Source organism: Mauremys mutica, chromosome 2 (assembly GCF_020497125.1).
Source record: "Mauremys mutica isolate MM-2020 ecotype Southern chromosome 2, ASM2049712v1, whole genome shotgun sequence".
Taxonomy (NCBI): domain Eukaryota; kingdom Metazoa; phylum Chordata; order Testudines; family Geoemydidae; genus Mauremys; species Mauremys mutica.
Window position 1 is genome coordinate 137,095,888 of NC_059073.1, and position 23,459 is coordinate 137,119,346.

The window sequence follows — 23,459 nt, forward strand, 5'->3', positions numbered from 1 at the left end:
CAACAACAGAACCTCTGCTTCTCCCACCCAGCCCGTCAATGTGAGGGACTGGGAGACCCGCTCCTTGCAGAGCAGACCCGTCAGGAGAGGCCTTGCCAGTCCAAATATGGCTTTGGCCCATGAGCCAAACTTTTATTTTCAGAACATTTGCTTGGGTAGGGTCCAAAAACGCCTTAGATCAACTTCTAGAGGAGACCAAAGTCTGTAACACATCAGCAAAGGTTTGTTTTGAATATGGCTGTGGGCCTAGTGAATGGGAGCACAGACCGAATTCCCCTCTAGGTCATAGCTCTGTGTGTGTTAGCAGAGCAACAAAAGTCAGTGTCTTAAGTGAATGCAATACTGGTGTGACACCCTTCAGGCATAGGGCATGTTGCACCTGCATCCCACCCACAGCAGGAGCAGCCACCACTAGGGGAAGGGAAGGAGATCAGTCCCTCTGGCCCATTCCATCCTTGGCCTCTCTGATCTTTCCCCCAGACTCATTTCACAGAGAGCACTAAACAGCTGCCAGGAGGGAGTGATTTTGAGTCCCTGCCAGCCTGAATACAAACCACCTCCAAGGCCCCATAGTGAATTACCCACCCCCCTAAACCTTGCAGTAATCTGTCTGTGAAAGTATCAGAGAGTATGTCAGTCTTTAATGCACTTATTCTCACCACAGCTGTGTGTGGCAGGGGAGTGTTGTTATCCCTGTTTTACAGATGAGGAACTGATGTACAGAGAGGCTAAGTGACTTTCCCAGGGTGACACAGGACATCCGTGCCAGAGCTGGGAATTGAACCTAGATCTTTGGAGTCCTAGGCTAGCATCTTGTCTACTTCACCATCCTTCTCTTGGGCAGTTGAAGTAGTTTATGGAAGCCCAGAGTCCTGGAAATAACTATGCTCACAGCAGGGACTTGTCATAAACATACAGCTATGGGTAGCATAAAATCCCTCCTTTACCTGTAAAGGGTTAAGAAGCTCAAATAACCTGGTTGGCACCTGACCAAAAGGACCAATAAGGGGAGAAGATACTTTCAAATCTGTGGGAGAAGGTTTTTGTTTTGTGCTCTTTGTGTGTTCTCTCCAGGACAGCAAGGAACAAGGGCAGGGAAAATACATCTCCTAAAGCCATATCCGAACTAAGCATCTAAGATTACAGATTGTAAGTAATAGGAAGGAAATGCATTAGATTATCTTTTGTCTTAGCTTGTGAATTTTCCCTAGGCTAAGAGGGAGGTTTATTCCTGTATAATTTTTTGTAATTTTAAAGTTTTGCCTAGAGGGGAATTCTCTGTTTGAAACTGATTACTTCATAAAATTACCTTCCAACCTGATTTTACAGAGGTGATTCTTTTACTTTTTTCTTTATTATAAAGTTCTACTTTTAAGAACTTGATTGGTTTTTAGTGTCCTAAAAACCCAAGGGGCTGGTCTGTGCTCACCTTGTTTGCTCTCAAGCCTCCCCAGGAAAGGGGGTGAAGGGGCTTGGGGGGGATATTTTGGGGAAACAGGAACTCCAAGTGGTCCTTTTCCTAAATCTTTGTCTAATTCACTTGGTGATGGCAGCGATTCTGTTCCAAGGACAAGGAAGAATTTGTGCCTTGGGGAAGTTTTTAACCTAAGCTGCTAGAGATAAGCTTAGAGGGTCTTTCATGCGGGTCCCCACATCTGTACCCTAGAGTTCAGAGTGGGGAAGGAACCTTGACAGGATTCAAAGCAGCTTTTCCTCAGGCTTAGTGGCTAAGATACCCCACTTGCTAAAATACTGGGCACCAGCTGGGGGATGTGCTGCTACTCCTGTACCAAAGTCCGCTTTAGCAGCGTATGGCCTGAGATCTGGGGAGAAATCTAGCAAGGTCTAAGCGAAGAACCTAAACCATACTGAAGTGTGCAGATGACCTTCCTGGAGAGAGAGTGCAACATTTCCTGGCACCCAAGGTTTTTTCCCTGATAAGGTCTCAGTAGCACAATGTGTCAATGTTCCTGTATCCCAGAGACACAACTTTCCCCTCCTATGGAGACAATCCAACTCTGCAGTGCTTATCGGAATTGCAAGCCGTAGCCTCGTTCCTGGACTGCAGCAAGAAACCCTGTCCATGCTGTGTCCAGGCAAGTGTCTTCCATTTCTCAGCCTTGTGGATTTATATGGAGGCTTAATTCTCTGTTCTGTGCTGGATGCTGTAATGCGCCTCCTGTTGCTGTGCTGGGAAATGGCCAGCTGGAGTCAGGAAAACATTCCCCCCCATGAACCAGCTGGGACAGAAATAGCTGGAGTAGCCATCTGAAGCCTTCCCATGGGTGCCAGGTGGCTTTACCCTGGAGAGATTTGCCATGCAGTGCACAGCAGGTGAAATTCTGGCCCCACTGAAGACAATGCTGCCACTGCCATTTAACTGGGCCACTGTTTCACCCAACACATCGTGGTGACTTCACTGGACACATGAAACATTACCTACAGTAAGGCACTCTGTAAGCCTGTTTATTAGAATAGGTAGGAGAAGTCCTAGATCAGCTCCTGTGTGTGATTTGGTGACTGTCCTGGCAATTACAGGACACTGGTATTGGTCAGTAATATTTATAATAGTATTTTTTAATAAGAGCCTGGAAGGGATTTTGACCCTCATGCTTCAGGGCTTCATCTTGTCTCAAGGTATGGGGGGTCAGGAGGAAACGTTTTCTGATGGCAGATAATTCCATAACTGCCTTCTACAAGGTTCTTGCATCATCCTCTGGATCAGCTGGTACTGGCCACTTCCAGAGATAGGAATTGCCAGGCTGGATCAGACCTGTGCTTCCATCTAGCCTGGCATCCTATGTTCTTATGTAAGGCCTCCCTCTTAGTGCCTCAAGGCGTATTGTGTGGCAGAGCTGGTGTTGCCCAGCGTTCTAGCTCTGTACAGTTTTATTGATTTCTTTTATATAAAAGATTAGTGATCAGGGACCAAGTAAATATAAATACGTATATGCCTCCGCCTGGGGAAGAGGCCACTGGGACATGGTTCAACTTATAATTAGCAGCATGGATAAAATATAACATAATGCACACATCTTAGTCCTCAGGCCCTCAAGCTGCTGCATGCTTCTCCTGGGCTCCCAGACAGCTCAGAATGACTCGCTACAGCCCAGCACCCAGGTTTCCACAAAGCTGCACATCCTGATGGCTGTGCTGTCATCTGTGTGCCTCCTGTCTGAATGTGGGTGTGGGATTTGTGTGAGTTAGGCTGGAAGCCCATGGAGCAGGGGCCTTGTGGTGAGTGTGTGAAGCCTGCACTGGGGGTCATTCAAGGCCCTGGATAGGCTGTCAGGGTAACTGACCACATGGGAGCGGGGGGTGTGGTCATAGGAGCCCAGGTCTAAAGCCGGCTCTGCAGGCTTTGAACAGTGATTGTAACTTAGAAGAAACAGAGGAAAGAGAAGGGTGAATAAAACCAGGCATGGTGCAGCTTTCAGGCCTGGAACGCGGCACTCAGCTAACACCCTGGCTGTGGTGCCCATCTGTCTACGCAGAGCCCCAGCTGGGACCTGGGTGCGGTAGGCAGGTACAAATTCTCCCCCTGCACCCTCTGTGGGTCTGTGTGGAGTGGGCCTCCTGGCGCTCGGTGTCTGAGGGAAGCGAAAGCTGCCGCAGCCAGCTGCCAACTCCTTGGCCTGGCCCCTTTGCAGGAAGTTTCCCAAACCTCTGACCTGGCTGCTCTGGTTTGACCCCATGTTTGTAATGCTAGGTCGAAGCTGCCATGTTCAGCCTCCAGGCACCGCAGGGACTGGGGTGATGTTTGCACCAGGGCAGCGGTGGCTGCTGGCGTGTGGGCTGTGCCCCGGAGAGCTCTGCAGTCTTGGAGGAGGCGTGTTTTGTGGGCTCTCTCCCCCAGGGCCCTGTAGATGTGAGCGTCCCCTGGAACGCTCCGCTGCATTACTGTGGTGGCTCTGCTGGCATGGTGTGCTGAGATCCTGATGGCCTCGGCACTCTGGCGTGAGAAGATAAGAGGTGGGGGAAGCAGCCTGCAGCTGGCCCATCCCATACGTTGCAGAAGCACAGAGGGTGTGCTGGATCTGGGGCGAATGCTTTTCAGCAGGCAGCCTTAGCCATGCACATAGACAAAACCCTTCGCTTCTCAGTAGCTCCTGGCTCACTGTCCCGTCTCCTGGGCAAAGCATTGTGACAGCAGGAGAGCAGCATGAAACGCTATGGTCCTCCCGCTGCAAACTCCATCCTCCCTTCACACTGCCTCTCCCCCTTCCAGGTACTGTGAGCTCCGCTGCCCGTGAGCATTCGGCACACCCTGCTTGCCAGTGCCTGTTCCGGGTTACTCCAGCGTGTCTCTGGTCCGGACTAAGGTGAGTGCCCTGCATCAGGGGAATGCTGCTGTGAGCATGGCTGGGGTTCTCCCAAGCAGGCGAATACCTGTGTGGTTCTGGCAGCGGATGCTCTGGGGATTCTCCCTTCATTCATGACACCATGCCTCTTGAGGTCTGCTGTTGTGGCGCTGCGTGGGGGTGGGGTGAGTGAGGCAACGTGGCCCTGTCTGCCACGCAGGGCTCGGTCCATCCTGCTGGGCTGGAGAGATGGACAGTCCCCTTTCACATCTGAATCCCTTCAGTGAGGCAGTGCTGTCTGGTGCCAGGGCCTCCCAAGGACAATTCCTGCGTCTGACGGAGAGTCCCTCTGTAGCTTGAGGCAAGTCACGCCTCTCTCTGCCTCAGTTTCCCCACAGGCCAAATGTTGGCGGTAATCCTGACCGCCTCATGTCATGGGGGTGAATGTTTCTGTATGTGCTGGATATCACCGTCCTGGGGAGGGGGGTGCCAGGCAGGGAGCCTGTACGGCTGCACGAGCAGCTGAGAAGCTGCTAGGCACAAAGCCAGTACGGTGGCCAGTGGAGACTGAAGTGGTGGCCGGTGGCACCGTTGCCGGGCCTGAGAGTTTGGAAATTACCTCCCAAGAGTGATCTGCAACCTGGAATGCACATCACCCCCATTCCCAGCTCCTGGAGTTCCCAGCCACAGTGAGAAGCACTGTGTCCCTCAGGGCTTGCGTGTGCTGCCACCCCCTCATCTGACCTCATAGCATGCTGGACCTCTCCATTAATGTTCCTGCCCATCTGTGTGGATGTTGGTTTTCTCCCTTAAAAAATGTTGACCTGACCTTCCTGGAGTCACTTGACAGCAGCCCTGCCGCCTCTCTCTCCCCTTCCGCTCCAGCTCCTCACATGCAGCAGTTCAGCAAGCAGAGCCTTTCCTGGCAGGCCTTGCAGCTGCGACCCTTTGGGAATGGGCCACGTGGCAGAGCTGCTTTTCTGGCAGTGTCTGCTTGTTTCGCCCTGTGAAATTCTTACATGGTGCAATCGCTGATATTTGGTAGAGCTGCCATGGACCTGGAGTCCTGATCTGGCTACAGACCAGGGCGGGAATCTCCAGGTACCTTTCCTCTGCCAGAGGGATCGGTGCTTTCGCTACTAATCATGGCGAGTGTTGGAGTTCTGTTCCACAGTGAATCATCGGCCCGTGCAGGTGAGGGAGAGCCAGGCAGCGTGGCTATCACACTAGCAGCTGGATGCCTGCAGGTGGCATGGGGTTCAGTGATGATCAGCTGCAAAGGGAATCTGCTGCCCCCTGCAGGGCACACTGCAATACTTTCGCAGGGCATAGGAAGGCCTATGTCATCCTCACTGCTGGGTGCACATTATCTTGTGTGGGGAAGTCGAGTAAAGGATAGGACAGCTGGAAGGACGGAGCCTAACCCAGCCAGGCCGAGGTGCTGGAACAATTTGCATAGTGGGGGTGCTGTATAGAATGGAAACCACTTAAAACCAGGGGGTGCAGCAGCACCCCCAGTTTCAGCACATATGCAGCCAAGTGTGCTCGCTGGAGTGGGTCTGACCCAACAAGGTGCTTGCTGCATGCCTTAGCACCTAGGCTGTCTGTGCCCTTTCAGTCCAGCAATCATTGGCTGGTGTTGGACATGGAGACTGTTGCAAGGAGCTGTCTGGAGTGATTCTCTTAGTGCTCAGGGCTGCAGGGAACACTAAAGTTAACCACAGTGTCTGTCTCCTTTTGCAGGATTGCCTGGTCACCATGATCCTGGATGTGAGTCCCCGATGCCACCTCTTGGTGATGCTGCTCTGCCTCCTGGGCATTTCCTGCCAGGCGTGGGCTGGCACGGACGCCTCGCTGCAGCCCGCTGTCACTGCAGCTTCCTTCCTGCAGGATCTCCTGCACCGGTATGGCGAGAGCGATGTGCTGACCCTGCAGCAGCTCAAGGCCCTGCTAAATCGCCTCGACGTGGGGGTGGGGCACGAGAACATCTCCCGATCGGAGCCGCAGCGCAGGAACCTCTCCCGGGTAACGTGAATTCCTGTGTGTCCCCCTCTGCAGTGCCCCAGGAGGGATAGCCCGAGCCTAACACACCGCTGCTCCCCCGCCCCCCGTAAACACAGTGTGGGGTCACCATGCCACTGGCTAAGCTTGTCTGGAATGGATGATCAGATGGGCCATGTTCTCTGCAGGGTTTCTCCTTGGGCTCACGTGGGCCCTGTGTCACCCATGCAGGGAATCTGCTTGAGCTCCACTCTGGAGACCGTTGCTTCCCCGGCTATATCCGCTTGCTCCCCTCGCTGCCCCAGCTGCTGTGCATTGTGTTCTGTGTTCCGCTCCCAGGGAGCCAGCTGGTGAAGTTGGGCAAAAGGGAGAGGGGGAATCCATTGCAGGCCAAGCAGAACTGCTGTGATGGTGGGAGATGGGATATTGCCTCTGAGTGGAGAGAATTCTCAGGGAGGGGGAGGAAAACAGCCCCTGCAGCTAGGTGGTTTGTGGGACCCATTAGACCTGCAGAGGGAGCTAGGGCCTCACATGCAGTGTGATAGGCCTGAGTCCAGTGAGGGGCTGCTGTGTGTGCATTGCGCCAGGATGGAGAGGATGCAATCAAGGAGCTCTCTGGGGATGCCCATATTGCCAAGCCGGACAGCCGAGCACAGCCATGGGATGCTAAAGGTGTCTCTTTCCCCACACCAGTGCTTCAGCTCCTCCGAGCTCTTCACTGCCCACAACCTGAGCGAAGGGTCCCATGTTGGCCCGAGCAAGTTCCAGGAGTTCTGCCCGACAATCCTGCAGCAGCTGGAGTCTCAGGCGTGCACAGCAGAGAACCTGGAGAATGAAGAGAATGAGCAGACGGAGGAGGGGAAGCCCAGCTCGGTGGAAGGTGAATGGATAGCCAGGGGTCACAGAGAGGGGACTGGGACCTGCTTTAGTTTTAAAGGCATTGCTGAAGTGTGAACTTTCCGAGCGCCTCTCTCGAGTGCAGGGCACTGATGCTTTTTCTAGCCCTCACTGCAGAAACAGGGCATATTCTGAGCTTAATGTGATAGCACCTGTTCATAACCCTTCTCCTTCCCAGCCTGCCATGGCCTCAGCTCTGCAGCTGGAGCAACACACCAGGGCTGTACAACGCATCCAGAGCTGTCTTTGACTGACAGCAATTAGAAAATGGCGCTAGCCTGCCCAGAAAGAGAGGAAGCATGTGATGGAGGGAGCGGAATCATGGGATTTTGGGAAGTTTGACTCCCAAGTCCCAGAATTCCACTAGCTTCACTATATATCCCACAATGTGCAGCGAGAAAAATCCCAGAATGCACTTGGAAAAGCAAAGGAGCATGGGATACCCACCTGGAATGCCACACACTTAGTGTGCACCAAGCCCCGCCGTAGGCACACAATGATGTGAATTGAAATAGGGCACAGCTGTCCCGTGTGCATGCTGTTAGTGCAGCTTACATGCCACGCATCAGCTAGTGCGTGTCAGCCCGGTGTGAACTAATTCCCCATATAGACAGGCCCTTTGTTACACAGGGGAGTTGTGGGGACAGAGATCCTAGGCAGAGGGGGCCTTTGTACATTAAACCACAGCTTTCCAACAGGTAGCCCTTTGAAGGTGCTTTCTGAGTTGAATGTGGAATCGGGCTGGCAGTCGTGATGGGGCTGCTTGCTAGGTGCTAGCCCAACTAATGCTAGATGGCAGAGTGCAGGGGGAGGGTGGTCTGAGTCACCATCCCCCAGCTGTTACATTACAGAAAGTCCCATCAAATGCCCCCACACCTCCGTTTTCCCATCTATAATCTGTGTGGCAATCCTTACCCGCCTCCCAGGAGGCTTGCCTGAGAGTGAAGTGCTTTGGGATGAAAGATGCTGTCAAAATGCACTGTACAGCTATTAAGCTGGTCCTCTTAGTGATGGCTTTGGGGCAGTTGTTTGAAACCAGAGGGACCCCAATAAAATCACCCCTCCACACCTGCGTATGCAAGGCTGGATTTTCTGTCTTACCTTAGGTCGTTGCAAAGACTTTTCATGGTAGGTGGGGAGAGACATTTCTCTTGTGATAACCTTGGAAAGCAAACTTTCCAGGGGTAGCTTGGAATCTTGATGGCTTTTCCCCAGTGTAATTTTCTTGCAGATTCCATGGAAAGTGCGGAGGCACTAGTGTTTGCAGCCTGTTGAATCTGCCCTCGCCTTCCCTACCAATGGCACTGCGGGGCAGAGAGAGAGCAGTAATTGGACCATTGACAATGCAGAGGGGAGAATTTGCTGCTGGGGCATGTGACTTTAGTTCCCAGAGCAGTCAGCGCGCTCTTGCTCCATAGTTATAGCGGAGGCAGTGCCGTCTATCAGTGAGAAAGTAGTGATTGGTTACCTGTGTTTGTGTCCTGCTACCCCAGCCACACACATTCTCTCTCACGCTTGTTCTAGGTTAATTCAGCTCAGCAGGGCCTGTTTTTTATCTTTCACTAGCGGATCTGGTTGGAGGTTAATAAATAACAGGTATTTCTATAGCCCCTTTCATCCAAAGCACATTACAAACTGTTTACATGAATTGCATTTTGTACACAGACTGTGAGGAATAGCACACCATCCTTCACCTGGCAGTTACAGGAGAGTTCAGGGAAGCAGCATGCAATTGCTCAGATTAGATTTCCCACAGATGCCAGGTTTGTATTGTGGTAGTGCCTCGGGGCCCAGCCATGGACCCCGTTGTGCTAGGTGCTGTGTAAAAACTGTCCCAAAGGAGCTTATCAAAGTAGAGTCCTAGGTTAACTTTCCAAAAGTGCCAGGGGACCTGCAACAATCAAGTGTCCCAGGCCTCTGATTGGCTTCACAGAACGATAGCGCCCCCTATTGGAACACACAGTTATTGTCTCAGGACCTCCTTGTTAGACCTCCTCTGGTGCCTTCAATTCTCCCCCTTTCACAGGCATTCCTGGCTCTGGCTCACTTTTTCCTGCCTGTTAACAGGCTACAACTGAGCGCAGCGCCTGGAGCATAATTACTCCCAGTGCCCTTTAAAGTAATTCAGAGACATGGAGATGCATTAACCAGGTTTATTTCCACACCCTCTCCTCGTCCTGTAACTCTCTCACCGTTAAAGTATCCCAAGGAGCACAGCGGATGGGAGTGATCCTCTGTCACAACAAGGCCCCCTCCTCAGTGAGGCTCGACTCCCCTGGCCTTCCCTGCCCAGCTGTATCCAGAGCTGCTGGTGTCTGCCCCTTCCCACCCCCAAATAGCCTTGGTAATCCAGCCCTCATTTCTTCTTGTTCCGCAGTGTGGGGCTTTGGCTTTGTCAGTGTGTCACTGATTAACCTGGCCTCCCTCCTTGGAGTCTTCATCGTGCCCTGCACCAACAAGGCCTTTTTCCAACGGGTCCTCACTTATTTCATCGCGCTCTCCATCGGGACGCTGTTCTCTAATGCACTCTTCCAGATGATCCCAGAGGTGCAGTAGAACACACCCTGCCCTTCTCTCTGACCCTCAAGGGGCTGGCTCTCCCGCTGGCCTTTACAGCAACCCCTGCCAAACAGATTTCTCCATCGCCAAGACCGAGGGAAACTTCTCTTCCATGCTGGCTTCCTGCCAGTGGCTTTCCAGGTCCTTCCTGCTCCTCTGAGCACCAGGAAACATCACATGGTTTCTTCAGGGTCAACGTTTGGTGTTCAGGCAGCATGGGGAGCCCTGTGCCATCCTAGCTTGCTTCCTCCTTCCTTCCTGTGGGGTTGCCTGCAGCCTCTCTGAGAACAGCAATGTCCTATAGTCACAGTGCAGCTGGCAGGGATCCTAGGTCTGGAGGGAGAGAGAAGAGAGCTCCCTCCCCCATGTGACTCCTGCTGGGTGGTCACACAGCCCCTCTCCTCCCACCCGGTTGTAGTGGTTGGAAATATGGGTGGTCCTAGCTCCAGTGAGATCTCTCTGCTCGTGGAACAGATTGTAGTAATAAAGATCTCTTGCTCTTCGTGTTCCTGTTAGCTTTGGTTGCCAAAGGGGAGACTTCCCAAAGCCTGCCTGTGATGAGTGACACTAAGCATAGACCAAGCTTATGCAAGTACATCAGGCAGTGTCTGGGAGCTTTAAGAGGAGAGGGCACTCCTGTGCTGGGTTGGCAGCATCTGTGCTACGTCAGCGTTGGTCTGATGGGCAGAGCCTGGTGTAGGGGCATTCCTGGGGCTCATAAGAAGGGTGTGTGGATGGAAGGAAGGAAGGAACAGAGGGTAAAAATGCACAGAAGGGATTGAAGAAACCCCTCCTGCTGGGGATCCCAGCTGTCTCCTGGCTCCCGGTCTTGCTGATTAAAGGCGGCAGAGCCCCTGGAAAGATCGATGCAAAGTGAGGTTTCCTGGTGCCCTGATGGGTTTGTCAGATACATCACAAACTAATTTTTTTTTTAATTGCACAATTCTGGAGCTAAATAAATATCCCCATGTGCTTTACAATCAGATGTTGGAAACACACACATTCCTCCAGCATCCTGCTTTCTGGCAGCAGGATTTTCTAAACAGGGTCTAGGTGCTTAGGGACCTCAAATCCATTCAGATCCTCAAACTTGCAGGCTAGAAGTCATGGAATTAAAATAAAATCTCAGCTTCTCGCTGGAGTCATCCTCCCACCATGATCCCAGGGCTGCTTTGCATTCAGTATGTGTGCACATTGTACTGCCCTGAAGAAGACACTTCTAATAGTTAATGACCCTTCCTTGCCAGTGCTCCAGAGTGCAGGATCTCTTGGCTGTTTCAGTCAGCTGCCTGCTGGCAAGCAGAGGGAGTTGGGGACAGCAGGTTTGGTGCTTGTTTTTCTCAGCCCCTTGCAAGCTAAAACAAAGCTAGTACGTTTCATGTTGGGTCTTCCAGGCTTGGTGGTCTCAACCTGACTCCCAGTATTCCTGCATATCCCATGCTGGCAAGGGCTGTTACCACGTCTCTAAACCAGAGTCTGATGGAGCCCCTTGTTTGTGGGACTTGAGGAGGTATTTTTCAGCTCCAGAACTGTAACTTTATTGTATTTTTTTCTCTTAAAAACCAAACAAAATGCCTTGTTTCCTGATCTGATGGGAACTAAAATGATGGCATACACTCCACCCCCATGGGACGCACGTTGCAGGAGAACTCCCACGCCATGGAACGTAAATGCAGGTTAATCCATTAGGCTGGAAGGGCCTCGTACAGCCCAGGCAGAGCGCTTGGCCTCTCTGATGTTGTCTGGTGCCCAGATACTCCAGTGATGAATGCACTAGGCATGCACAGGGCGAAGAGACTCAGCTGTGCGATGAGGGTGGAGTGTATGAGATGCTGGCTGTAAAATTGAAGTGCTCCATGAGAAGCTGGAACTCTGACATGCCCTCTCCACTCCCCCGCCATTAAAGGGGCCTTATGCCCTTGGGAATGGCATGTGCCCACTGGGAGCCTGACAAGGTCACCAGGAAAGTGAATCTGTTTTGGGAGTAGAACCCTGATTTTTATTTCTCTCTTCAAAATACACTTCACGTCCACCTGCCACAAGCTAACCTCCATTCTTGGAGTGTTTATTGTTAAATAAGAGCCTTGTTAGGATGAGGAATCTCATTCCTTCACCCAAACCCCTGCTTCCCCAAGGAGAGAATCCATCCTCTCGTCAGTCTGTGGTGCAGTTATTCACAGCAGCTGCATCCTGCAGTGTGGGCTGTAGGGCTAGCTCCGCTGATTCACATTCCCTGTAGTGTTGCAGCCGCGATCCTGCCCTCCCCAAAGAGGCTGGCATGTCAGAGTTCCAGAGCCATCTCATACCAGGTTTGCTTCTGGCCTCCCTGAACCAATTCCAGATTGAGATGAAATCACTAATGAATGTCCCCTTTTCTCCTCCCTCCCTCCCTCTCTCTCTGGTGTGGATTCACTTCTTTGCTGTCCTGTGTTGATTTCCCTGGACTCTCCTGCCCTCTGTGGTGTAACTGGGGTGGGGTTGGCACGCACGCTGCAGTCTGGGGTTACGGTTTCCTCTGCGTGACCGTCATCTCCCTCTGCTCCCTGGTGGGAGCCAGCGTGGTGCCCTTCATGAAGAAGACCTTTTACAAGCGGCTGCTCCTCTACTTCATAGCTCTGGCGATTGGAACTCTCTACTCCAATGCCCTCTTCCAGCTCATCCCCGAGGTATGGTGAGGGCCTTCGGGCCTGTCGTGTGTGTGTGTGTGTGTGTGTGGTCGGTCGGTCGGTCGGTCTGTCGGTCTGTCTGCTGGTTTGAGGAGAAGCCGGTGGAACTTGAGGAGAAACATGAGTGACTGCTGCAGGGAGACAAAGATATGGTCAGACCTGTGTCTGTATCTAGTGCTGGAAATGTTTAAGGCCCATCAGCAAGGCTAAATTCTGCTGTATGACTGTGTTAAGCTCCTAGCTGCATTGCCATTGACTGTGTGACCATGGACAAGTCACTTCCACCTCACCTTTTGGTGCTAGTCCCATGGGGGAGCGGGTTAGGCATTCCCAGACGGTATCGCTGCCAGAAATAAAATGGCACTGATGGTATTTACTTACCTGCCAGGATGAGGTGTCTGGTCATGGTCTAGCACTGATCAGAGGACCTCAAAGCCTTAGGGTATGTCCACACTATGGAGACTGTATAGTTACAGCTATGGCTCCATAACTATGCTGGCATAACCCCATATCTTAGAAGCAGCCTGCACCAAGGGAACGAGTTTTTCCAGTGCTGTAGGAAGCCAGCCTCCCTGAGCTATAGTTGCTGTGTCAAAAAAAGCATTTGTCCATTGGCCTACTTATGTCCACCGTGGGGATGAGGTCAGCATAGCTGTGGGGTGTTTTGTTTTTTTTCCCTCACACCTGAGCTATGGCAACCTAACTTTTAAGTGTAGACCAGGCCTTAGCCATTCTCAGGCCATATAAAGAAAGTGGCTTTGGTGTGTGAACAAAGCCAGGCTTGACTGGGTCACTTTTATGGTAGAGAGCAGACGAGGTGGAGAGAAGACTCCATGTTGAGGAGAATCTTAGCTGCCTGTTGGTGTCACTCGCGTCCCTTATATACGGCTCAGTGTTCGTGCTGGCCGAGAGTGGACACGCTATAGTCCCAGTGGTGAGTTCATTGTGAGAAGTGGCTTAGACAGTCTGGGCTTTGAGATAAAAGGGTCCCCAAGCCCATGTGCTAGAACTTGCCGAAAACACCTTCTATGCACACAAGAAATGAATAAGCTGAGAAAGGTGGAGTGTTACTGTCCAGAAAACCCCTACTCAGGTGCCTGATAAGTGATTGTTGGTGCAGTTGCTGTGCAGTTGCTTCTCCTGATTCCGTGCTCAAAAGGGAGAGGAGAGGTTAGCTAATGATGTTTTCTGGGAGTGGGCTTGCAAGAGAGTTGATTGGCCCACCTGCCTGTGTTTATATTCACACCTGACTTGTGAGAGGAGGGACAGTGAATTTAAAAACCAATAGATTTAAAGCAAAGACATTTTATAATTAACCTGTGGAACTCATAGCCACAGGATACCAAGATGAGTAGCTGAGTGGGATTTATGGAGGTATTGGACACTTTAGATTAATGTGAGTAGGATCTGCAGTGACACTGTGTCTGAGATAAAACTGAGATGGGCTAACAGTTCTCATGCATCAGGGCATGAGCTGATTACGTCTGGGGTCAGGAAGACATTCCCTTCTAGCATGCAGTAGTATTGCACAATGAGGTGTGTTAAGCCTTTTCCCTGAAGCACTCGTTGGGGGAGAAAAGACTAACTGAAGTGCTGTTCTGCTGTCCCCGTACTGAGAGCTCCTACAGACAAGGGGAGGGGAGGCAAGGGATGCTGCTGGAGTTCATGGTTCTCAAACCTTTCTCTGTTGCCCCTTGTCTTCAGGCCTTTGGATTCAACCCTCAGGAGGATTATTATGTCTCCAAATCTGCAGTGGTCTTTGGAGGCTTTTACTTGTTCTTCTTCACAGAGAAAATCCTGAAGATGCTTCTCAAGCAGAAAGATCAGGTGAGGTTGAGCTAGTCCCATGGGGGAGCGGGTTAGGCATTCCCAGACGGTATCGCTGCCAGAAAGGTGCTTCCCAATGGGCTTACTCTAATGCAGTTTTCAAACAGGTGCACTCTGGAAAGGCCACCTGCTTTACTGACTCTTAAATCCTGTGTGTGAAGAGAAAAGCTTAGATCCGGGGTGGCCAACCTGAGCCAAAGAGCCACAGTAATAAGTCAGCAGCTCCCCCGTCCTGCTCTCAGCGCCTCCCGCCCACTGGCAGCCCTGCCAATCAGCGCCTCCCTCTCCCTCCCTGCACCTCCCGATCAGCTGTTTTGTGGGGTGCAGGAGGCTCTGGGGAGGGATGGGGAGGAGTGATGACATGGCAGGCTCAGGGGAGGAGGCAGGAAAAAGTGTGGCGGGGCAGGGCCTGTGGCAGAGCCAGGGATTGAGCAGTGAGCACCCCCCGGCACGTTGGAAAGTTGGCGCCTGTAGCTCCAGCCCCAGAGCCGGTGACTGTACAAGGAGTCGCATATTAACTTCTGAAGAGCCGCATGTGGCTCTGGAGTCACAGGTTGGCCACCCCTGGCTTAGATCTTTGTATAACAAACAATGGTTCCCTTTTTACATTTAGAGGAGGGTGATATTTTCAACAGAGAAAGGGGAAGTAAGAGACACTTGGGCATGATGCTGTATGTTTCTTCCTTCTCCTGATCCACCCCAAAAGCTGTCACATGCCATCCCAGAAGTACCTGTAGTGACTCGTGTGTGTAGTTTGTACAGTCGGTTAGCAGGGGTGGAAGTGCTCTGGGATGAAAGATGCTATGAAAATGTACAATCACAATGTTGGGTTTTAATAACAAAAGACACTCTAGTTTCCTAGTGGTTTTAGTCAGCTTCAGCATCGCCGTCTCTGCGACGTTTCCTGTTCTAGCTTGTGGGCAAGCTAAAATAATCAGCATGCCCCAGGCGTTTGAGCCGGAAATATACAAGTGACTGCATGCACCCATGCTGCATGTGGCTAAAGCCTGTAAATCTGTGTATCCTTCCAGCACCATCATGGGCACAGCCACTACAGCCCTGAGACCCTCCCCTCCAAGAAGGACCAGGAGGAAGGGGTCACTGAAAAACTGCAGAATGGGGACATGGATCACATGATCCCTCACAGAACCGGTGAGCTAGAGTGCAAGAACCCATCTGTGGATGAGAAGGTCATTGTGGGCTCTCTGTCTGTCCAGGTTAGTGCCTCTCCTCTGAGGTTGTTACCAGTTACAGCTGTTGATTGGAGGCGTTGGCTTAGTCTGCAGAGATGGGCATGACACTGGGCAGTGCAGTAAGACAAATGGAATTGTCTGCAGTCTGGTGTGGGTTGGTGACCCAGTTAGTGGGGTTCACATGTGACTTTGGGTGTTCCCTTGCAGGACCTGCAGTCTTCCCAAAGTGCGTGCTACTGGCTGAAGGGGGTGCGATACTCTGACATTGGCACGCTGGCCTGGATGATCACCCTGAGTGACGGGCTCCACAACTTCATCGACGGCCTGGCCATCGGTGCCTCCTTCACCGTGTCTGTCTTCCAAGGGATCAGCACCTCCGTGGCCATCCTCTGTGAGGAGTTCCCCCATGAGCTGGGTACGTGGCTGTGACGATGCGGTTCTGGCGGGACCCAACTGAGAGTGCCAATTCAGGACTAATTGCTTAAACAGGGCAGTCACAGCCCAAGGCTGGGTTTTTTCTACCTCTAAGGCAAACCAAACCAGCCAGACAAAGAGGACTTTGGTTTCACCCCACTGGCTAACCACAAGTCACACAAGCAATTTCCTTAGACACTCCAGTCTTCCAGTATTACCACCAGTCCCACTCATCCTGGGGATGAATGGTTATGAAAACCAACACCCCAATAAAAGAAAACGGTTCTCTTGATCCCAAAGAATCAAGCCCCAGACCCAGGTCAATATACACATCAGATCTTACCCACAAACCACGCTGTTGCCAATCCTTTAGAATCTGAAAACTAAAGGTTTATTCATAAAAGGAAAAAGATATAGATGAGAGATAGAATTGGTTAAATGGAATCAATTACATACAGTAATGGCAGAGTTCTTAGTTCAGGCTTGTAGCAGTGATGGAGTAAACTGCAGGTTCAAATCAAGTCTCTGGAGTACATCCACAGCTGGGATGGGTCATCAGTCCTTTGTTCAGAGCTTCAGTTTGTAGCAAAGTTCCTCCAGAGGTAAGAAGCAGGATTGAAGACAAGATGGAGATGAGGCATCAACCTTTTATAGGCTTTTCCAGGTGTAAGAACACTTCTTTGTTCTTACTGTGGAAAATTACAGCAAAATGGAGTCTGGAGTCACATGGGCAAGTCCCTGCATACTTTGAGTTACAAGGCGTATCTGCCTTCTCTCAATGGGTCAGTTATGTAGCTGATGGTCCTTAATGGGCCATCAAGCAGGCTAGGCAGAGCTAACACCAACTTGTCTGGGATATTTCGTAGAAGCATAGCATAAGTTTTTGAAATACAGACAGTTTAGAGCCAATATTCATAATTTCAACTACAAAATTGATACACACATATAGACAGCATAATCCATAACCAGCAACCCATAACCTGGTCTTAGACACCTTATATGACCCCCATTACATAAGATTTGGTGCCACTACAGGACCTTGGTTGCAACCATGTTTTATATGGTCCCAGATTATATCAATAACGTCACAGTGGGTCTTCAGCTGTGCACCCTAACTGCGTTTGGTCCCCATCCAGCCAAGTATTTAAGCATGTGCTTAAGTCCTTAAGGAAAGCGTGAAAGCACTTGTTTAACTTGAACCTATTTCACCATTTTCTTTCAACCGTCAACAAAATGTACCAACTTCTCGGTCATTTAAAGAGAAGTGTGTGCGTGTGGTGGAGGGCGGTATGTGAAACAGTACTAGCCAGGGGAGGAAAGCTGCTGAATCACATTGTGTAATCTGTTCTGAAAACCAGGGGTGTTTGTGATTAAATTTAGATCGTGAGACAGCTGGTAAAACGCCTGTGCTGTGTTTGTGTTTGAATGTCGAGAGTTATACGTGGAAGTAGATGTGGACCTTTGGCACCTGGTGAATCAGCGAGTCTCTCAGTGTAGCAAAGTTTTGGTTCCTTTGTGCTAGGGTGTCCTTGTTCTTGCAGTTAACTGTCTTGATGGGGCTTGACTCAAGATGGCTTCTTGAGCAGTGTCGTGCACTGCGAGGGTTAGGAGAACCTGGGTTCTATTCCTGCCTTTACTGCCAGCTCGCTATGTGACCTTAGACCAGTCACTTCCCCTCTCTTTACTTCTGTTTCCCCAGGTGTAAATCAGGATAATGGTACACTACTCTCTTTTTTTAAAGCACTTTGAGGTCTATGGATGAAGATGGTCTATAAGAGCAAGGCATTATTATTATTTTATGTAAGGCCTTGATTCAGCAAGAGGGTTGAGCATTGAAGCATTTCAAGAGTCCCATTGACTTCGACTTCAGTGGGGCTACTCACATGCCTAGAGTTATGCACATGCTTAAGCACCTCAGTGAATAGGGAGCCTGAGTGCTGTTCTCCAGTGGGATGCTGCATTTGGGCAGGAGTTTGCTGATGCATCCATCCCATAGATGGTCATGTGTAGCTGTCTGTCTCCTCTTCCCCTTACATTTTCCTCTCTTTTTTGCAGGTGACTTTGTCATCCTGCTAAACGCCGGAATGACAATCCAGCAGGCGCTCTTCTTCAACTTCATCTCGGCCTGCTGCTGCTACCTAGGACTGGCCTTCGGGATCCTGGCCGGCAGCCACTTCTCTGCCAACTGGATCTTTGCTCTGGCTGGTGGGATGTTCCTCTACATTGCATTGGCTGATATGGTAAATCCCAAACCAACAGTAATGGAGGGCTGCTGGCTAGGGGATCGGAGCATTGCAGGGTTGTTGTTGTTTTCCTGCAGTGACCACTGCCCAGTGAGCACTGATGAGCCTCGGTCAGGATTATTGTTGCTCTGCAAAGCTTCGAGGATGCAGAGCTTTGGGAGCTAAGAGGACTTGCCTAACGGCAACGCTCTGCAACATCATGTGTGGTACACCAGGGTTCCCACACAGCTTTTCACAGTGAGGCCTCTGGGTGATTTTGAGGGAGGAGTATTGACTGGCCTGTGTAAGTCAGGAGTATCTGCAACCCTGGGCACGGATGGGAGAATGGTGACAATATCGCACACAGAGGGATGGTTATTCCCTTGTGCCCACCAAATGGAGGGTGTGTAGCTAGCCTATAGCCAGACCACTTTGAGCTGTAAATTTATCAGATCTTAGCCTAACAGGGTTGGACAGGGTCAGATCAAGAACACTAGGCCTTGATTGTGAACAGCTCTATATAAATTAATGCCTAATAATAGATGGGGGGTGAGGTGGGGGAAATACAGCGCTGGGATCTGCAGGTGCGAATTTGCAGGGATCCTGGAGGGTGGAGAACTTCCACGACTGAAACGTTCCAATTCTTTTCTCAGTTCCCGGAGATGAATGAAGTGAGCCAGGAGGACGAACGGAATGGCAGCGCCTTGATCGCCTTCGCTATCCAGAATGCAGGGCTGCTGACGGGATTCATTATCATGCTGCTACTCACCATGTTCTCGGGACAGATCCAGATAGGGTAGGGACGGGCTGACGGCACCTGTATGAGACATCAGCGTTGCAAAAGCACTACAGAAAAGAGGCATTTTTAAAAAACTATCCCATAGACTTTGTATCGTTTATTTCAGGGGGCTGATGAAGCTCCTTGCCCTAGATCTATAGTGACCCAAGGACCTGTTTCCAGTGTAGCATCCCTTCCTCTACTCTCCCTGCATCAAAGGGACTCCTGGGAAGGACGTGTGAGAGGATCAGGAGAACGGACTTTCTGGCTGCATCGCTCCCTTCGGAGAGCTCCAACCATGGACATTACTTCTTCTCTTCCTTTTCGGGTGGCTGCGGATGGAGGATGGATGTGGTGGTGGTGCTGGATGGGAGACCACTTTATCAAGGCAGACGCTGTGCTTGAGGCTTGTACTCGTCCATCCCTCGTACTCAGTCCCTCCATGGGCAATGGAAATATGAGGCATAGGAACAGCCGTGGGTCCCAGGACAGCCCCAGTATTTACATGCATTACCTGTAGCCTCCAGTGCTCTGGTTGTGCAGGTAGCCGGTGTTTCTCTTTAGGATGGGGAGCATGCCTGCCTTTTGGACCTAAATATGCAGTCGAGACCTGTTCAAGAGTGGCTCTCTTCATCCAAAAGCTTCCCTTGCCAGCGTCTCTGCAGTGTGCGCTGGGCTGGAGGAAAGGGGCAGAGTGTGAAAGAGAGATGAAGAGGTCTGGGAACGTCGCACAGGGAGAGGGATGAGCAAGACCATATCCTGCTGCTGTGCTGGAACGCTCCTTTCCTGGCACAGGTAGTGGATACTGAACGGGGCCCGCAGCCTTGGTTTCCCGGCCCCCCTGCTCTCCTAGTCACAGCTGTTGCTGCTCCGGTCTCTTCCCTCTTAGCTGCACGGGCAGCACTGAAGATGCCAGGGCAGGAGAAGTGTTTGACATGCAGTCAGGCTGGCTTCGGGGTGGGAGTTATGCTGCTCCTGTAGGGATTTAATGAACTATACAGTTGCATCTGCTGGTCAGAATTACTGTAATGGACACTTCTGGGTGGCTTCCCAGAACAGCCAAACACCGCTGCCTCTCACAGAAGTCCCTCCACAAAGAGGAAAAGTGCTTAGATCCCTCCATCCTATCTCGGGACACTTTGAGAGCAGAGGGAGCGGAGCCGTGAAGCGAAGATGCTGCAGGATCTCACCATTGCAAGGGAAGAGCATGGCAGCTGCAGTCAGGCCAGGGTGGTGTGGAACACAAGTCCTTGTGCCAGTTTCTCAGGCCTTCCTGCGAGAGCGATCCTTACACTGTGACCAGGTTCACTTGGAATTGGACATCTGGTTTTAAACACTGACACTGCTGAGTTTCAAGGTTTTTTAAAAATACTGTACTTTTCTTCAGGGCACAGGGTCCCAGGAACACAGTCTGTGGAACTGGAACCCAGCTCTGGGTGGCAGCAGGAGTTGGGAAGGGAGTTAAAGGCATTTCAGAGCTCTACTTCTGGGCTAGCTTTCCCCCAATTCACTAGGTGAACTGACTTATTGTTAATTTTTGGCCCCTTCAGCTTGGGCAGGGAATGAGGTTCCAGACTCTGCCTCCCATGGTTGTGAATTTATGGCTGCTGACTAACAGAAGTTCCTGCCTCTGCTACTAGCTTGTTGGGTGACCTTGGGCTAGTCACTTCCCCCCCCCCTTTCTGTGCCTCAGTTTCCCCATCTGAAAAATGGGGATAATGATGATGACCTCCATGGTAAAGTGCTGTGAGATCTACTGATGAAAAACACGAGATAAGAGCTAGGGATGATGATGATTCTTATTTCTGTGAGGGGTGTCGAGTTTATTGCTGCCACTCTGTCTCTTGTGATCATTCCGTCTGCCTGATTGGCTGCCTGGTGCGTAAGGGAACAGTTGTTGTCCAGTCCCTTGTCTTGTAACTTGTCCATTGACGCACAAAGTTGTGTTGCCTTGTTATGCTGTCCTCATGGCAGAGGCTGAGCAGAAGCAATTCCTGATGGTTTCTCCCTGCACCCCTTTAGAAGAAAGGTGAAAGGCCTGTTCCCTTATCATACCCAATGCTTTCACACCCCACACCTCAAGGATTTAGACCCCTCTTTGGTAAATGTGAGCTAGGCAGCTACACCCAGGCCCACTGTCTGCCTCCCTTCAATGAGGGCAAGCCGAGATCAGAGTGACTCCAAAGGAATAGATCTCATAACCAAAACCACCTGGGACAACAGCTGGCAGGCACAGCGCCTCCAGCAGGATCATGACTTGCTTTGGCTGACTTCTAATGCTGAACTTTAACTAGCTCAATAAAGACTGGACATCAAACCCCAGTCTCCTGTAGCTGTCAGTCATCTGTTCCATTGCACTAGCATGATTGGCCCTAATGGAGAGATACAGCTGGGTGTCATTTACATACGGCAGCAACCATAGTCCCTGTCTCCTTCGTAGCACTCCTAGTGTCCTTGTAAACACGTTGAACAGTATAGAATCCTGTAGTACCTGTGCAATACAGACTTTTGTTCACATGACCAATTATCCATAATAGCCTACTGGGCTATCCTACTTTAAAAACAGTTTCAGAGCAGCTCTGTCAACTTGGGCAAAGGACCGCAGCCTTGTCAGTAGTATCTCATGTTTACTGCCTGTATCTTAGGTAGCTGGCATGCTGTCTTCCTCCACAGCCAGGAGAAAGTCTTTGCCCCACGCCATACTTGCTGTTTATGGCCCAGTCCTAAACCCTAGTTAGTTTACACCATCTTTTTATGGTGCTTCACCAACGAATGCTTGATATGGGTTCACCCAAACTTTGCCAACTCCATTTCACCAAACCTTTCCTTGACATGTTGATAAAAAGACTAGAACAGGGGCCTTTGGAAAGCAGCAGAACCATCTCCTTCCCCTGGGAAAACCATCATTGTGGGATTCCTGCTGCCCAGTTGAGAGGTGAATGGAATAGGATGGCACTCTTGTGTGAGTCACATGGGAAAATTTTTGGTCAGGCCAGCATCTGTCATCAGCAGCTGACCAGGAGAAGTTCTCATTGTAACAGTGAGGAGGCCAGCTTCTGGGAACAGTACTTGAGAGGGAAACTGCCTGTGATCAAAAAGCATGCACTACTACTGGTAGGAGAGCTGCAGCATTGTATCTGAACTAAGTAGTGTCTGAGAGTGGGAGATTAAACCCTGTCTTAAGGGGAGAGGTCTGGGCTGCCTATTCTCTCTCAAGAAAGTATTTAGAAAGCACATGCCATCTAGTGCAGTGCTTCTCAAAGCCAGTCTGCCGCTTGTTGAGGGAAAGACCCTGGTGGTCTGAGATGGTTTGTTTACCTGCTGCGTCTGCAGGTTCGGCCGATCGCGGCTCCCACTGGCTGCGGTTCGCCACTCCAGGCCAATAGGGGCTGCGGGAAGGGCAGCCAGCATGTCCCTCGTCCAGCGCCGCTTCCCACACTCCATTGGCCTGGAGCGGTGAACCAGTGGGAGCCGCGATTGCCCGAAGCTGCGGACATGGCAGGTAAACTAACTGGCCTGGACCGCCAGGGCTTTCCCTGAACAAGCAGTGGCCCGACTTTGAGAAGCACTGATCTAGTGCATTCCAAAAGGGAGAAGATGGCTTAGCTTTTTCATAGTGCCAGAGCTCTCTCCGGCAAGGATGGTTCAATGGTACACAGAGAGGAGGCATTGCACTGCCAGCATCTGGGAAATCTGTCCCTCTCCTGGAACAACGTGCCCCCCCCCCCTCCCCAAATCATACTTAGTAACAAACCAAAACTAGAAACTAAGCTGTGCTCCAGGTGGGAGGAAAGTCTAGAAGAACTGATGTGTAATTTCCTCTGGGCTGTTCCAAGACCTTGAAGATGATAGAAAATCCTGAGTCCTTTTCTCTAGTTTCCTGTCAAGGTGTTCTTGGGAGCTGACTTCAAGAAATTTGCAGGCTGGAAATTTGGTTGAATTGCAGGGGGAGCAAAGACCTTCATAGGAATGGAGCTCCTTTTAGAGAGTTACCTATGAAACCCTCTAAAAACATTCTCTACATGTGTAGCTGGGGAGGCAGGCAACCAAAGTGTTAATTAAAAGGGGTGCCTGGGAGAGGCTCCTGTCTCTCATTTGTGCAGGATGGTACAAACCGGAGGGGGGGGGGGGGCAGAGAAAGGAAATTGACATAAAGCTGAGCTTGTGAGTGTTTGTTTATATTTCCCTTTACACCTCTGATTAGCAACTCAAGTTCCATCTCAGTATTTTAATATCTCAGGTGTTCTAAGAAATACTTGTTGAAACAAAGAACATAACTTATGTCTTGTGAGCTGTAAAGTTTATTTGTAAAATTCCATAAATTAAAATCTATTCTGTAATGAAAAAGAATTGGAAGTGTGCTCTGTGCAGTATTGAATTCTGATTAAAGGCAGTATATAGCTTGAATATTAAAGAACTTCCCTGCGGTGAGATCTGTTTAGGCTGCAGAATAGTCTCCCTAGGGAAGAGACTGAAGCTTCATTACTTCAGATGTTTAAAACTAGACTGGGGAGTGAGGGGAACTTGGGGGTGGGCTGGACGGAGCAATCCTACATTAGAAGGCTGGGCTGCATTGGATGATGTAATATGACTTTTCCATC

At 50.7% G+C, this 23,459-nt stretch overlaps 1 protein-coding gene across 3 annotated transcripts in view; it reads left to right on the plus strand.

The window, feature by feature from the left end:
• SLC39A14 (solute carrier family 39 member 14) overlaps nucleotides 1-23,208 on the plus strand; it is a 29,667-nt gene extending 6,459 nt beyond the window's left edge. Inside the window, exons 1-10 of one of the 3 annotated variants that reach the window (XM_045003139.1) lie at nucleotides 1,299-1,331; nucleotides 4,229-4,322; nucleotides 6,045-6,326; nucleotides 6,996-7,182; nucleotides 12,255-12,424; nucleotides 14,129-14,251; nucleotides 15,283-15,468; nucleotides 15,652-15,859; nucleotides 17,914-18,098; nucleotides 18,734-23,208. In XM_045003139.1, coding sequence (XP_044859074.1) covers nucleotides 6,060-6,326; nucleotides 6,996-7,182; nucleotides 12,255-12,424; nucleotides 14,129-14,251; nucleotides 15,283-15,468; nucleotides 15,652-15,859; nucleotides 17,914-18,098; nucleotides 18,734-18,880 — 1,473 coding nt within the window. In that variant the 5' untranslated portion in view covers nucleotides 1,299-1,331; nucleotides 4,229-4,322; nucleotides 6,045-6,059 and the 3' untranslated portion in view covers nucleotides 18,881-23,208. Of the gene's footprint in view, nucleotides 1-1,298; nucleotides 1,332-4,228; nucleotides 4,323-6,044; nucleotides 6,327-6,995; nucleotides 7,183-9,576; nucleotides 9,747-12,254; nucleotides 12,425-14,128; nucleotides 14,252-15,282; nucleotides 15,469-15,651; nucleotides 15,860-17,913; nucleotides 18,099-18,733 lie in introns of those variants that run through there. The other 2 variants (XM_045003138.1, XM_045003137.1) reach the window with 2 other exon arrangements.
• Nucleotides 23,209-23,459: the final 251 nt, after the last annotated feature.